The sequence below is a fragment of the Crinia signifera genome, chromosome 7 (assembly GCF_055691185.1).
Source record: "Crinia signifera chromosome 7, ASM5569118v1, whole genome shotgun sequence".
In the NCBI taxonomy this organism is placed as follows: domain Eukaryota; kingdom Metazoa; phylum Chordata; class Amphibia; order Anura; family Myobatrachidae; genus Crinia; species Crinia signifera.
Genome location: NC_139223.1, coordinates 98,459,047 through 98,475,188, shown reverse-complemented (window position 1 = coordinate 98,475,188; position 16,142 = coordinate 98,459,047). Strand labels below are relative to the sequence as shown.

At 43.3% G+C, this 16,142-nt stretch overlaps 1 protein-coding gene across 7 annotated transcripts in view; it reads left to right on the top strand.

Moving 5' to 3' along the window:
- The window catches only part of WIPI2 (WD repeat domain, phosphoinositide interacting 2), a 474,144-nt gene that overhangs the window by 211,170 nt on the left and 246,832 nt on the right, over nt 1–16,142 (top strand). For all 7 annotated transcript variants that reach the window (XM_083153525.1, XM_083153522.1, XM_083153524.1 and 4 more), the window contains exon 6: nt 5,938–6,030. In XM_083153525.1, the coding sequence (XP_083009651.1) occupies nt 5,938–6,030 (93 nt within the window). The remainder of the gene's footprint in view (nt 1–5,937; nt 6,031–16,142) is intronic.

Sequence of the window (16,142 nt, the reverse complement as noted above, 5' to 3'; positions counted from 1 at the left end):
TAGGTGCACACGACGCGACCGACCCGATTTTTCACTGTTTTCAATGCATTTCAATGGAAAAATCGGGGGCGTCGGTCGCGTCGCAGGCCACTCAAATTACTCCCGATGGCCAAGATTTGTGGCCGTGCTAGGAAACAAGTACCGGTTTTTCAAAATGGCGCATTTTGTGGCCCTTAAGCAATTACCATTGGCCAAAGAATTGGCCTCTTTGTTCCTGCGGCACGTATTTAGGCCCCATGTGTTACCTACAGACATTGTGTCTGACGGGTCCACAATATGTAGCACAATTTTGGAGATTGTTCTGTGCTTCTCTAAAAATCAAGCTGAGTCTGACTTTAGCCTTTCACCCTCAGTCTAATGGACAAACTGAGCGGCTGAATCAGTCACTGAAGAAATATCTGCAATGCTTTATCTCCAAATTACAGAATGATTGGGTGGATTGCCTTCCCTTGGCAGAATTTGCATAAAACAATGCCGTGCATTCAGCCTCCAAGGTTTCACCCTTTTTCACAGTTTGTTTACCATCCCCAGGCTAATTCTTTTCTTCAAGCTTCTTCCTCTGCTACGTCTAGGGCCTTTCGGTTTAAGGCTACATGAAGTAAGATACAGTACATGATGCTCTTAAGGAGACAGCCTTCAAAGAAAAGGTGTTTGCGGATAAGTCTAGATGTCCTTGTCCGTTCAAGGTTGGTGATTAGGTCTGGTTTCTGACTCGGAATATCATATTGCATCAACCATCGTCAAGATCATTAAGAGGGTTATTCCGGTTGCATTCCGTCTGTTGCTCCCCAAGTCCTGCAGGATTGCAAACACCTTTCATGCTTCTCTTTTGAAGCCAGTCTTCTTCTCCCACAAGTTTCATCGTAATGTTATCAGAGGAATCCCTTCCGTGGATGTTCAGGGACAACAGGAGTTCCTGGTGGAAAAAATTCTGGACTCCAAATTTGTTCGTAGTTCCCTTCAGTTTTTGGTCCACTGGTAGGGGTTTGGGCCAGAAGAGAGATTGTGGGTTCCTGACAGAGATGTTCATGCTCACAGCCTCAAGAAAAGTTTCTTTCAGTAATTTCCCCATAAGCCTGGGTGTGACTGTTCTGGGTGTGAACCCACCGTTGGAGTAACGAGACGGGCACGGGCGTATGATGGTGGTGGGCTGAACCCTCAGCCGGGACTGCTGTTTAGGACAGCCACGGCGCACCCTACTCTAACTCTATTGGCCTTCTCGGGCAGGTGACCGTAGACTGTGGAATGCTAGGCTTCTCCTTTAGTCGCCACGTTCGAAGGAGCGAGTTTAGCCCACTTCGACACCTATGCAACCAAGTTTTAAGATGTTACAAGTCTACGGCAACCGCCAGAGATAGGACCAAGAGAAAGATCTAACTAGCAGGCAATAACTGGACAGGACACCCTGGCTAACGGCACCAGGCCAAGGACAGGGAATGTGACCAAGTCACAGGCATCGGATAAACCAATAACCGGGTGCCACCAAACAAATACACGCCAAAGCAAAACAGTGGATACACTTAAACTGACGGTACCCCAAAACAGGCGTGAACCCACAGCCGAATCACGGAGAGCTGGACTATGTCAAAAACTAGAAACAAGGATACAGAGCAGCTTGCTCACTAAAATAAAGAAGTGAACGAACCAGGCTCCACTGGAGCACATACATGGCCAGACTGCGCACTCCGGCAGCACTGGATGGAATAGCACATGCCAGGAGCAACTTGGCAGGACCAGATCACAATCACGCTGACCAGGACTGGACCGGATCAAGATGCGACCAAGACAGGACCGGCTCAAGATGGGATCAGGACTGGACCGGATCAGGATGGGACCGGATCAGAACAGTAATGGATGAATGCTGTTTGCACAGTACTCTGAGAGGAAATGGGAAACCCTTAGCGGCCTGCACCGATAGCGGGAGTCCTGGTCCCCCTTGTAGATAGCTGGGATACTTCCAGGTTGGGGGGTACTGGCGTTTTAGGGTTAAATGATGATAAATTAATTGTCTAATGTCAGTGGGTGATGAAGTCTGTGGCTGGGAGCGATAGCTGTGGGCAGGGTGTTGGAGATGCTGTTCAAAGTGGTTAACTGTGGAATAGCAGTGTCCCACGGAGAAAGGTGTTTGGTTCAGGAAAAACTTGATGCTGGGTGTTCAATTGCTTCTAGGTTTGGGTGTCCATACCTCCGGTGTAAGGGCATGTGTCAATATGAGTACAAGTAGTGGTGTAACAAAAGTAGTAACTTACCCTGCAGTTTTGTTGGTTCAGTATGCACTCCTTGCTGTGGAATGATTCGTGAATGTATGTGGGGGTGCTGGAGGAGTGAGTGATTAGAGTTGAAAAAGGGGCTAGAGACTAGTGCTATTTTAAAAGCACAGTTTTAATTTCACTGTTACAAAGTACAAAATAGTACAAAAATAATATGCAGAATTGAAAGGGTTAATACAATGTGTTATGAATCAAAAAGGTGGATGGTGGTCCAAAACGCTTTTCGTCCCATGCAGGGATTTTTCAATGGAAAACGAAAACCGCTGACATATACCGCTAAACAAGATTTTTACAGATCAAAATACATTCATGTACTGTATGGTCGGCGTATGCTTCGCTAATGAGCTTGACTGTACACTCCGTGGTTGTGCCCCCAGTTTCCCCTTCCTCACATGAATGTATTTTGAGCTGCAAAAATCTTGTTATGGGGTATATGTCAGCGGTTTTCGTATTAACGACTCTGCCCGGCAAGTAGGCACGGTGCCTCTTGCATACTAAGCCTTGGAGTGAGATAATTACGAGCCAATCAGCTGTCATGTTAGAGGCTGTGTTTGAAAACTAAGTTAGGAGCAGATTGGTTTGTAGTATTGTATACAGTATTTAAGAAAGAATTTTGTGTGCACTAGAAATTTTTTCCTCTAACACTCTACATCAATAAAATATAACGAGATCACAATCAGTGTTGTAATTAAGTAATCTACAATTTATTTTTAAATAGATTCTCAGAGTAGAAATTATTTGGATGCATTACTTGAGTGGATTAACATAGAGGGTTTCTCTTCAACACATTTAATAAATAGTTGGTAACATATAGTAAAATATAGGCCTCTGTGTTTATAGGATAATCTCAGATATATTAACTATGAATGCAATTATATATGACACAATTATAGAAGCTGAAATCCTAGTTTCTATTGGCAATTTTACAATTTGGGCTAAGATATAAGGTCTCTGTTTGATTATTCTGCTGATAAATAAATTATGTAGTTACTATAACTGCCTAACAACAGTGATTGTGTATCTACAGATGGAGGCGCTCTCATCTGAGCGGTGTTCGGGGAATGAGTTGGGCATGAGACACTCAAGCTCCCCATGCACGTCAATGGATGTGCAAGCATGTGAGAGGCTTGCACGTCCCTGTCCCAGCGAGTAGCACACCGATGCGGGTCATCTAGGGGCACCGGCAGTACAGATGAGCTCGGCTCAATCTCTATATGTGATAGCAGGAATGTACGGTACTTGTTTCCTAGCATGTATTTTACCACGATTTTCAGTCGCATCGCATGCCATATAGCCACATGCGATGCAATTTAAGCATCCTATACAATATTTAATTGTATAAGCACCCTAATGGGTGCTTACAATGTTAAATGCATCCCCAAGCCACCCCCACTATCAACGCCAATCCGAAGCATGGCGAGCATAGCGAGCCCGTGAGGGGCGGCGGTACGCGTCCTCCAACCTTTTCATACCCCCACTATCCACGTCGGCGTGGAGTTGATTTTATATAGTGTGGCAAGCCAACGTGCCTGAAGCGTGGCGAGCGCAGCGTGCCCCACGAGGGGACGCGTATTACTTTACATGTATTCCGCGTCCCCTCGCAGGGCTTGCTGCGCTCGCCACACGTCGGCCTCGGTCGCCACGCTATCTAGAGTCGACTCCACGCCGACGTGGATAGTGGGGGGTACTTGTGACTTATCTGGGCGCCTGATTTTCTTCATCGCACCTAAAAATTGCGTCAAATCAATACGCATACAATCAGATTGCATGCGATGCGATTTGACGCGATTTGACGCAATTTTAATGTGAAGGCACCCAGATGCCTGTTTCATAGCGTTGATAGTGGGGTGGCTTTAATAATGGGGGTCATTTACCCATCAGGGTGGGTATACAATAACAAATGGGGTCTGGGGGGCCATTTCACATATGAAACAGGCATCTGGGTGCCTGCACATATTCAAATCGCATCAAATCGCATCGCATGCAATACAATAGCATACAATGCAACGCGATTTTCTCTTCAAGGGAATTTCAAGGGAAATCGCGTCAAATCGCATGCTTAGGGTACTGGCATACAATTTCAACATCGGGCGCCCAGATAAGTCACAAGTACCTAGTGGGGGTATGAAAAGGTCGGAGGACGCGTACCGCTGACCCTCGCAGGCTAGCTGCGCTCACCACGCTACGGGTTGGCGTCGATAGTGGGAGTGCTTTTAACATTGTAAGCACCCCTTGCAGTGCTTATACAATTAATAATCTTATAGGGGGCCCATTTAACATTGAAAACAATCGTATACCATTGTATATGGCATACAATGCGATGGTATACGACATGGGTCCTCAAACTGCGGCCCTCCAGATGTTGTGAAACTACAAATCCCAGCATGCCTTGCCACAGTTTTTACACTCCTTTATAGCAAAACTGTGGCAAGGCATGCTGGGATTTGTAATTTCACAACATCTGGAGGGCCGCAGTTTGAGGACCCATGGTATACGATTTAAAATCGTATAACATCGGCTGCCATCGCGTAACATCGCATCGCATTGTATACCATTGTATGGCTTATGGTATGCGATGCGATGGGCGCCGTGCTAGGAAACAAGTACCAAATGTACTGTTAAGATGTTTTGTACACTTTGGTTATACGCTACTCTGTAAGATCCTCCTGTTGATATGTGTACTATGGAGTTATTATGACTTCCTAATTATAGCAGTAATTGAGGATCTCTTGAAATTAGAATAAGTATTCAATACCAATATTTATCTATTATGTCTCTTATTGTGTCATATATTACCTCAGCACGCATGATATGATAAAGAAATAGTTTTGGACAGACAGTTGCTTCAACATTTTCATTTACACTTTCCTTCTTATTTACACTTTATACATACTGCACTGCTTGATTTTTTTTTTTTTTTATCAATAGTTTTTTTGTTCCGTTAACCACAGAAAGGGAGGGGATACAGAAAATAAAACAGGAGGGGGGGGGGGGGGGGGGGGATGGGGTAGAGTCAGAATATAACACCACAAAGTAACATTGTAAATGTAATCAACCATATACAAAACAGATATAAGACTTATTTTACAATCGGCAATGGCCTAAATCTACAGGGGATGAAGCTAGTCGTTCTTTGCCAATAGCGGGACCAAGCATATCGTCGAGACATCCCTAGACGATTATTCCTGCCAGTTGAGCCTTTTAGCCGCTGGAGAGTTGGACTTAAGAGTGTTGTAAACCAAAGGTTTCCATTTGGTATTCGTAATGTATTTTTCAGATACTCTTCGCAAGTGGTGGGGGGTTTGGGTTTTTCCAGTTTTGTGCTATCTCTGCTCTAGTAGCTACTTGTTTTTAATAAAGTAGTTTAGCATTCGAGATAAGTAATAGTTCACTATAATTTAATCCTTTTGAGTTCAAAGTGAATTTGTCAAAATAGGTGTAAATGTATCTCTTGCCAGAGCCTCCTACGTTTTCTTTTGCATAAAAGGTTAGTCTACTTTGAAAAATAAAATAGAATAACATATTTGAATACATTTTTTGGTTAAAGTAATTAGTACAGTGTATTTAATGATTTGAAGCTATAGAGGAGACAACTATAAATGGCTAATTTATTGTGCTGCTGTTATGTTTAAACGTTCTGGGTAAAACATTTGTTTATACATTGCAGAGAGCTGCTAATATGATTCCTGCTCACAACAGCCCTCTGGCAGCTTTAGCTTTCGATGCAAGTGGCACCAAACTGGCAACAGCTTCAGAAAAGGTAAGACATTCCTGTTTGTAAATCATTTTGCAGTAAGTATATATACTTGTTGGACCTGGTGTTGAAACTTAATTTTATATTTAAGTTAAGTTTTTTAAGAAAAAAAAAATGTCCACCACCCATATCAGATCATTATATACCACTGAACCTTTCACACCTCTAAAAAGGGCAGTGAGAACTACAGTCTGAACAATTTACGAATCTGTATTGAATGTACCTACACTTAAGTATATGTTGACAGGTGTCACCAAACAGAAGCACCCTCTTAATTGAGAATAACTTATCTATGGATATACTAAGGACATGGAATAGCCAATAAATTTCCAATCATAAAGCAATCCATTCAATTTGTTTATATGCGGATATGACCCATTACAAGAAATAAAAGCACCTAACTGATTCAACTACTGAACGAAAAAGTTTTAAAGTAAGAGTGCACCTCTGAATGTTTAAAGGACCTATTATAAAAATCTGGTTGTGGACATACCCTGCCTATGAAAATCATGGAAATTATGTTTTTGCTATCTGCGAACCCCTGATGAAGTCCCATGTAGGGACGAAACGCGTTGGTAATGTCAGTTTGCTATTCTGAAATGTCTGAATGAACCTTTTTATGGTCTGGAAAAGCCACTACCATTGTGTGGAATAAGAGACTTTTTTATTAAATGTTTTTTTATGTTATATATATATATATATATATATATATATATATATATATGCAGGCTTAGACCGGCACTTAGTACATCCAGACAGCGAGGGGGTGCCTTCCACAAATAGATATAGTAGCGGTGTTCAATCAATAAAATGAAAGAAAACTGGAGGCGGCACTCTCAATAAAACAGGTAACTGTGTATTAAAGCATCAAATCACAGTGGAAAAAATCACAGTGGAAAACGTGTCAGCATATTGTGTCGACCGTTTCGGAGCATTCGCTCCTTCTTCAAGACTGCTGGCTGTGCAGTAACATTCAAACAAAGCGTGGTGTGCAGAAAACAACAGACTTAGAAAACAACTTAGTTTAAATAGAGAAACACACTTACGTGATCTTGGTCCCGTTCTGCGCAGAGGGTTCAGCTTCCGGCTGCGTGTTCACGTGACAGCTGACGTCAGTCCGTCCGTTGTCTAGGTGACCCGCCGGCGTCTGTTCCCACTGGCAGACGGGAGGGGAGAGGGGACATTTTCAGCGTGCGTAGTAACCTGTAGCGCATACAGGAGTGCACAAATTAGTGATGCCATATATCGGAAAGGACAATGGTATTTAAAGTGACGAAGTGCGTAAATGTAAGAAAAATGGTTAAAATCAAGGAACACAACTACATCGGGATGCAGCCTGTATGCATTTCATGTACAATGATCACGTTAATGTGTTTACAATAAAACATGTATAGATATAAGACAGCCGTAATACAAGTTACTTATCATTCAATGGCCGTCAATGTTCTATTTTACAAATACATTTCAATAGCTTAGTGGATTGCAAGTTTACACCATTCACTTGGTACATAAAGCTATATGAACGGTGTGCATATATTTGCATAATCCGTTTTTAAAGGGCTCTTCCGTGTTAGCCAATCGACACACGTGTCGATGATGACAGGAAAAATAGAGTTGATTAATTTGTCATTACTTATTATCTGGTAGTTACTTAACTACTGAAAAAGGTTGATGGTACTAAGATTTAAAAAAAACTTTAGAAAACCTTTTAGAGGGATGTATTAAAGAAATATGTTTAAAGAAGTTTTCTCATTCAGACCATGAGGGGCCACTGAGTTTAAAACATGAATCCAGTGGGTCTCACGTTGGAGGAGGGTTTTGAGTCTGTTACCACCTCGGACAGGTAGAGGGACATGTTCAACTATTTGATGTCTTAAATCGGCCAGTGTGTGCTGGTGGGCCTTAAAGTGGCGGGCCACCGGCTGGTCGATATCTTTGCCAGCTAAACAATTTTTGATAGCTGACCGGTGGGCCGTTGCTCGCTCTCGGAAGGGTCGGCTAGTTTGGCCAACATATATGAATGCACAAGGACACTTAATAATGTACACCACGAAGGCCGTAGTGGTGATTGAACACCGCTAATATATATATATATATATATATATATATATACAGTATATATATATATATATATATATATATATATATACCAACAGTTCCAGTACAGCCAGAAAGGGCACTCACCACCATTTGCAGGTAAAATTGCTCTTTAATCACAAGGCTTCAACTGACATGGATTAAAATGACGCCTTGTGATTAAAGAGCAATTTATATATATCAGGCTCTTGATAAAGGTCTCCCGAAACAGTTTGTTGAGCCAGACAGCCATGAGGATGACAGCAGGAACCCGTTGTAATAAGGTTGTTCTTCTGGGATAGATAAGTAACCCTGCTATTCAAAAAACTCTGTTTTTGCAATATGTTGCCATGTGTTTCTATGCACTTGTTTGCACATTTTTATAAACGCAAATATTTTCATCTTCAAATGGTGTGCTGGTCTCTGTTTACTAAAATATCAGATTTGGGAATGGTTTATATCTAATTGCATATGTGATCTGGCACCCACCTGTGATTTCAAGTGGTGTGCGGTTTTTCTCTTCAAATATATATATAGATGGATATATATATAGATAGATATATATATAGATATAGATATATATCGATATATATATAGATATAGATATATATCGATATATATATATATATATATATCTATATATATTTTTATATTTGTATATATATATATGTTTATATTTTTATATATTTATATTTTTATTAGTGGTGGGCAGATTAACGCGTTATCACGTTAACGCAAAAATATGTTAACGCCGATAATTTCATTAATGCGTTAACTCGTACGTCACGTGATCCGGCTGATCTCAGACCCGGAAGCCGGAAGAACAGCGCATTTTCGCGCCGACACAGCAGCCGAGGTCCATGCGCATCGGCACTAGGAGGACGCCAGATTTTCGCACCAAGACACAGCAGCCGAGGTCCATGCGCATCGGCACTTGGAGGACGCCAGGACGTGTCTGCCGTGGTCCCCGCGAGTGTGCTGCAGCATTTAGAAGACGCCAGGATACCACTGCTGACATCCCCTTGCATGTGCTGCTGCACTTGGAAGACGCCAGGATACCGGTGCAGAGGTCCACGTGCAAGTGCTGCTGCCGCACTTGGAAGACGCCAGGATAACACTGCAGCGGTCCCCGTGCATGTAACAGCAGAGGGGCTGCCAGATAGGAGGAGGGTGAAGATCCCCAGGTGCATAAGGAAAGACGCTGAATACCCAAAAGGGCTACATCATCATACCACCGTGAGTTTGCCTAAAGAGAAGGCTGTAATTACATGACTAGTATAAAGGGGGTCATTATGTATGTGAGCAAGGACACTGTGTAGTCTACATGAGGGGAGGATGTCACTGCAGGTCCATACCAGAGGGGTCACATGAGGGGAGGATGCCATACCAGAGGGGTACATAAGGGAAGGATGCTACTGCAGCCCCATAACAGAGGGATGGATGCCATACCAGAGGTGTACATCAGGGGAGGATGCTACTGCAGCCCCATAACAGAGGGGTGGATGCCATACCAGAGGGGTACATCAGGGGAGGATGCTACTGCATAAAAAGTTAGCCCTATTGGCTGCTTCATCAGAGTCTGATTCTGAACAAGAGGAAGATTCAGTTGAGAACAGTGTGCGTCGATACAGAGTGGAGCCCACCATCAGTACAGAGTCCTGTCCGTTAGAGTGGTGGTCCAAACATGCAGGCTCACACAGCAGGCTGGCCTCTATTGCACAGAAGTACTTGGTAACACCTGCAACATCAGTACCCTGTGAAAGGTTGTTTTCTCTTGCTGGTCATATTGTGCAGAAGAAGAGAGTTTGTTTATCATCTGAAAATGTAAATAACCTGGTGTGTCTTAGCAACTGGCTTGGTGCTGAGGGCTAAATAGGTTACACACCTAAAAGATATTTGTCCAATCTGTATGGTGGGAATACAATCTGGTAATGTATGAGGGCATATAACAATCTACCTTTTCCTCCCAAACACTGGAAAACAGACAGTGGTCATTCATCATTCATTACATCTGTTGTATTGATATAACAAATTTCTCGAAACAATAGTTTTTGTCTGTTTTCCAATGTTTGGGAGCAAATAGTTGATTTATGATTGTTCTTTGCTCTCATACCTTACAAATATTTGTTCCCAACAGATAGATTCGACAGATATCTTTTAGGTATGTACTCTAGTTGGAGGAATGGACAGTAAATCCCATCTGTGTATTCTTTTTTGGTGTGCTCGACCACTTCACTCTAACAGGGACACTTGCTACTGTACATAGGAGCAGATGTACGAAGTCTGAAGAAGGGATAAAGAAGTGATAAAGCAGTGAAAAGTGCAGGGTGATAATGTACCAGACAGTCAGCTCCTGTCAAATCCATAATTATTGACCGGTGCATTATCACCTTGCACTTATTACTGCTTTATCACTTCTTAATCCGTACCTCCCAACATGACCCATTCCAGGAGGGATAGAATGCTCTGTTTCTGGACTTCCCTCTTATTTTATGATTGCCATCACCTGTTTTCAACAGGTTAATAATGGATAAGAAAGGTGTTCCACAACAGATGATGGCAATCATTAATCAAGAGGAAAGTCCTGGAGAGGGGCATGTTGGGAGGTATGCTTTATCCCCTTCTCCAGGCTTAATACATCTGCCCCATACACTGTTTATACTGCTACGTTATGATTGTGGACTTTGGACTCTGAGGGTAACGTTTCTCTAAAAAGCTAGCAAATAGCTTTGGTTTTATATTTAAAATGTACCATTTATTTTACATTAATGCTAAAGAAGTATTACATGCTAATGTGGATGCTAAAGCATACCTACCAACATGACCCTTTCCTCTAGGGGCAGAATGCTCTATTCCTGGGCTTTCCTCTTAATTTATGATTACTATCATCTGTGGTGAAGCACCTGTCTTAGGGCCTTATTCTAGTTCACTCTTTCTGACAAATTCCTTCTTAGATGGACAAAACCATGTGCACTGCACATTTTACATCTGCCCCCCTGCAGCGCACATGGTTTTGTCCATCTAAGAAGGATTTTGTCAGAGAGAGTGAACTAGTTCTAACCTGTTCAAAACAGGTAATGGCAATCATAAATTAAGAGGAAAGTCCAGGAGTAGAGTAGTTTGTCCCTCCAGGCATGGGTCATGTTGGGAGGAAATATTAGAATTATTTTAATTTATTTTATTCATTTCTTTTAAATGCTACAGTATGAGTAAATACTGCTGTGAAAAAACACATTTTACTAAGTGTTTGCAAGCCAAATGTTATTGCACTGTTGTTCCTATAGCAGTTCTTAATAAAAGTGCGCAATACACTACTTTTTTAATACGTTCTTGAATTTTTGCATATAAATGCGATTAATCGCAGTTAATCGCAAAAATTTACTGAGATTATTCGCGATTAAAAGTTGTAACCGTTGCCCACCACTAATTTTTATATATATATATATATATATATATATATATATATATATATATATATATATATATATAAACATTAGATTTGTTTAAATATTTAATGAATATGTTTGTATAACATCATTGTTCTGTGCAAAATGTACAAATATTTTTTTATTTACCAAGCAGAATTGTTTATACTTCTTTGTTCTAAATACTTTGGTGCCTCTGCAGTGGATGCAGTGAGGGGGAGGTGACCACTGAGCATGGTGCTGGGAGTGGAGGCGAGAAATCCAGCATCGGATGATGGAGGGAGGGTGGAGGCAGCAGCAGCAGCCTCTGACTCAAGCTTCTTACACACACTAGTTATGAGCAATCATTATTCTAGATGAGCGTGCATTAATATTATGCAGATACATTGGGACCACCCAGTCCGTGACCAAGCCCTGCCCCCTTCTACCCTTCTCTGTCCCAGTCAGTGAGCAAGTCCCGGCCCCTTCTTCCCCGCAGACACTCCCTACTTCCTTTCTCTATCCAAGTGGGCAGCCAAGACCCACCTACTTCCTTTCTCTATCCAAGTGGGCAGCCACTCCCCATTTTCCTTTTACCCTGCCCAATTCCAAGTCAGAGAAGCAAGCTCCTCCCCTTCTTCCCCGCAGCTACTCTCCACTTCTCTTCTCAGTCCCAGTGGGCAGCTAAGCACCACCCCCTTTTTCCCCTCATCCACTCACCACTTAACTTCTACCCTGCTTTGTCTTAGGTCGGGGGAGCAAGCTCTGCTCCTTCTTCCCCTCAGGCAGCCAAGTCTCCTTTACACCTCTATCCTAGTCTGGACCAAGCCCCACCCCTTTCTGCCCTGCACGTCCCTACTTTCCCTCTACCCTGCCTGAATCATCCTGGTATGGGGACCAAGCCCTGCTCTCTACACAGCTCTCTCACGGGGCCCTGCTTCCTCCTTCTACACTACCATGGAACAGGGAAGCCCAAGAAAACTCTGGTGATAGATGGAGAGATAAAATTCTTTATTATGGTAAGTATGTGTGGCGGGTAGCACAGGACGTGTTAAAGTTATTGTGGGAAATGCGGGTCTGTGCAGTTATGTAGTGTGGCGTATAGGGGGCAGTGTACTTTAGGGACTAGGTGCTGCAAATGGAGTATTTAGTGTAGCAATGTAGTGTGGAGTATAGGGGCGGGTGTACTGTAGTGATGTAATGCATAGTATAGATGTATATAGTGTAGAGATGTAGTGTGGCATAAAATGGTGTGCAGTGTAGTATTATAGTGCGGCATATAGAGGGGTGTAATATAGCAATGTAGTATGGCGTATAATGGGAGTATAGTGTGGCATATAAGGTGTGTGTAGTATAGCAATGCAGTGCGGTGTGTAGGGGAAATGTAGTAATGTAGCTCAGCGTATATGGAGGGTGTAGTGTATAGGGAGTGTAGGGAAGTGTTGTAGTGTGGCATATAGAGTGTGTGTAGTGATGTACAGTAGTGTGGCGTATAGGGGAGTGTAGTGTATTGATGTAATGTGACGTATAGTGGGTGTAGTGTAGCAATGCGTATAGGGAGGATGTAATATAGCATAAATAGGGGTGTGTAATGCAGGTGATATAGTGTGGCGTATAGGAGGGTGTAGTGAATGCGATGTATTGCGGTGCATAGGGGGTGTGGTGAAATCAATGCAGTGCACCATATAGGGGGGTATAGTGTAGCGATGTGGCTGGTTGCTGCTCCCTGTCTGATTTTTATAGGGAAAACTGCACCCTGCCCCTTTAACAGCTCCCCTTTAAAACAGCACTGGGTTGGGGGGGGGTGGTATAAATGGTGGCACTGGAAGGGAGAGGGCACTGCAGACAGGTTTTGAGAGATGGAGGGAGGTGCACTGCTGCTGGGTGTGGGAGATGGAGGGGTGCTCTGCCGCCGGGTGTGGGAGATGGAGGGGTGCACTAACGCCAGGTGTGTACGGGGGGAGGGGTGCACTACAATGTTCGCTCTAATTTTACGAAGGCTGTGTGCGGCAAAAGATATTGTCTGTGCAAATTTTGGAAGTTAATTTTAATTTTTGTGTGTCACATAACTGTATCAAATATGAGTTAATAAAGCAATTTGAATGTTTACAGACATCACACACCACACATATAGGCTATAGCAGTGATTTTCAACCTTTTTTTTAACTCGTGGCACACTTAACAAGATTTTAAAATTGCCAAAGCACACCATCAGTATTTTTAATCAAATATAATCCATATACGTAATAACCAATATCGACATAGATTTAATATACTGTATGTTGTCGATTTTTTTTTTCTGTTTTCTCCTGCAGCACCAGCCACACATAATATGCCCCCAGCAGTGCCAGGTACATAAATGCCCCCAACAGTGCCTGGTACATAAATGCCCCCAGCAGTGCCAGGTACATAAATGCCCCCAACAGTGCCTGGTACATAAATGCCCCCAACAGTGCCTGGTACATAAATGCCCCCAACAGTGCCAGGTACATAAATGCCCCCAACAGTGCCAGGTACATAAATGCCCCCAACAGTGCCAGGTACATAAATGCCCACAACAGTGCCAGGTACATAGATGCCCCCAACAGTGCCGTGTACATAGATGCCCCCAACAGTGCCGTGTACATAGATGCCCCCAACAGTGCCGTGTACATAGATGCCCCCAACAGTGCCGTGTACATAGATGCCCCCAACATTGCCGTGTACATAATAGGATGGTAAATGCTGCTCCCCCTGTATAGCAAGACAGTACAAGCTGCTCCCCCTGTATAGCAAGACAGTACAAGCTGCTCCCCCTGTATAGCAAGACAGTACAAGCTGCTCCCCCTGTATATACCCTGCCTGAATCATCCTGGTATGGGGACCAAGCTCTGCTCTCTACACAGCTCTCTCACGGGGCCCTGCTTCCTCCTTCTACACTACCATGGAACAGGGAAGCCCAAGAAAACTCTGGTGATAGATGGAGAGATAAAATTCTTCATTATGGTAAGTATGTGTGGCGGGTAGCACAGGACGTGTTAAAGTTATTGTGGGAAATGCGGGTCTGTGCAGTTATGTAGTGTGGCGTATAGGGGGCAGTGTACTTTAGGGACTAGGTGCTGCAAATGGAGTATTTAGTGTAGCAATGTAGTGTGGAGTATAGGGGCGGGTGTACTGTAGTGATGTAATGCATAGTATAGATGTATATAGTGTAGAGATGTAGTGTGGCATAAAATGGTGTGCAGTGTAGTATTATAGTGCGGCATATAGAGGGGTGTAATATAGCAATGTAGTATGGCGTATAATGGGAGTATAGTGTGGCATATAAGGTGTGTGTAGTATAGCAATGCAGTGCGGTGTGTAGGGGAAATGTAGTAATGTAGCTCAGCGTATATGGAGGGTGTAGTGTATAGGGAGTGTAGGGAAGTGTTGTAGTGTGGCATATAGAGTGTGTGTAGTGATGTACAGTAGTGTGGCGTATAGGGGAGTGTAGTGTATTGATGTAATGTGACGTATAGTGGGTGTAGTGTAGCAATGCGTATAGGGAGGATGTAATATAGCATAAATAGGGGTGTGTAATGCAGGTGATATAGTGTGGCGTATAGGAGGGTGTAGTGAATGCGATGTATTGCGGTGCATAGGGGGTGTGGTGAAATCAATGCAGTGCACCATATAGGGGGGTATAGTGTAGCGATGTGGCTGGTTGCTGCTCCCTGTCTGATTTTTATAGGGAAAACTGCACCCTGCCCCTTTAACAGCTCCCCTTTAAAACAGCACTGGGTTGGGGGGGGGGGGGGTGGTGGTATAAATGGTGGCACTGGAAGGGAGAGGGCACTGCAGACAGGTTTTGAGAGATGGAGGGAGGTGCACTGCTGCTGGGTGTGGGAGATGGAGGGGTGCTCTGCCGCCGGGTGTGGGAGATGGAGGGGTGCACTAACGCCAGGTGTGTACGGGGGGAGGGGTGCACTACAATGTTCGCTCTAATTTTACGAAGGCTGTGTGCGGCAAAAGATATTGTCTGTGCAAATTTTGGAAGTTAATTTTAATTTTTGTGTGTCACATAACTGTATCAAATATGAGTTAATAAAGCAATTTGAATGTTTACAGACATCACACACCACACATATAGGCTATAGCAGTGATTTTCAACCTTTTTTTTAACTCGTGGCACACTTAACAAGATTTTAAAATTGCCAAAGCTCACCATCAGTATTTTTAATCAAATATAATCCATATAATAACCAATATCGACATAGATTTAATATACTGTATGTTGTCGATTTTTTTTTTTTTTCTGTTTTCTCCTGCAGCACCAGCCACACATAATATGCCCCCAGCAGTGCCAGGTACATAAATGCCCCCAACAGTGCCTGGTACATAAATGCCCCCAACAGTGCCAGGTACATAAATGCCCCCAACAGTGCCAGGTACATAAATGCCCCCAACAGTGCCAGGTACATAAATGCCCCCAACAGTGCCAGGTACATAAATGCCCACAACAGTGCCAGGTACATAGATGCCCCCAACAGTGCCGTGTACATAGATGCCCCCAACAGTGCCGTGTACATAGATGCCCCCAACAGTGCCGTGTACATAGATGCCCCCAACAGTGCCGTGTACATAGATGCCCCCAACAGTGCCGTGTACATAGATGCCCCC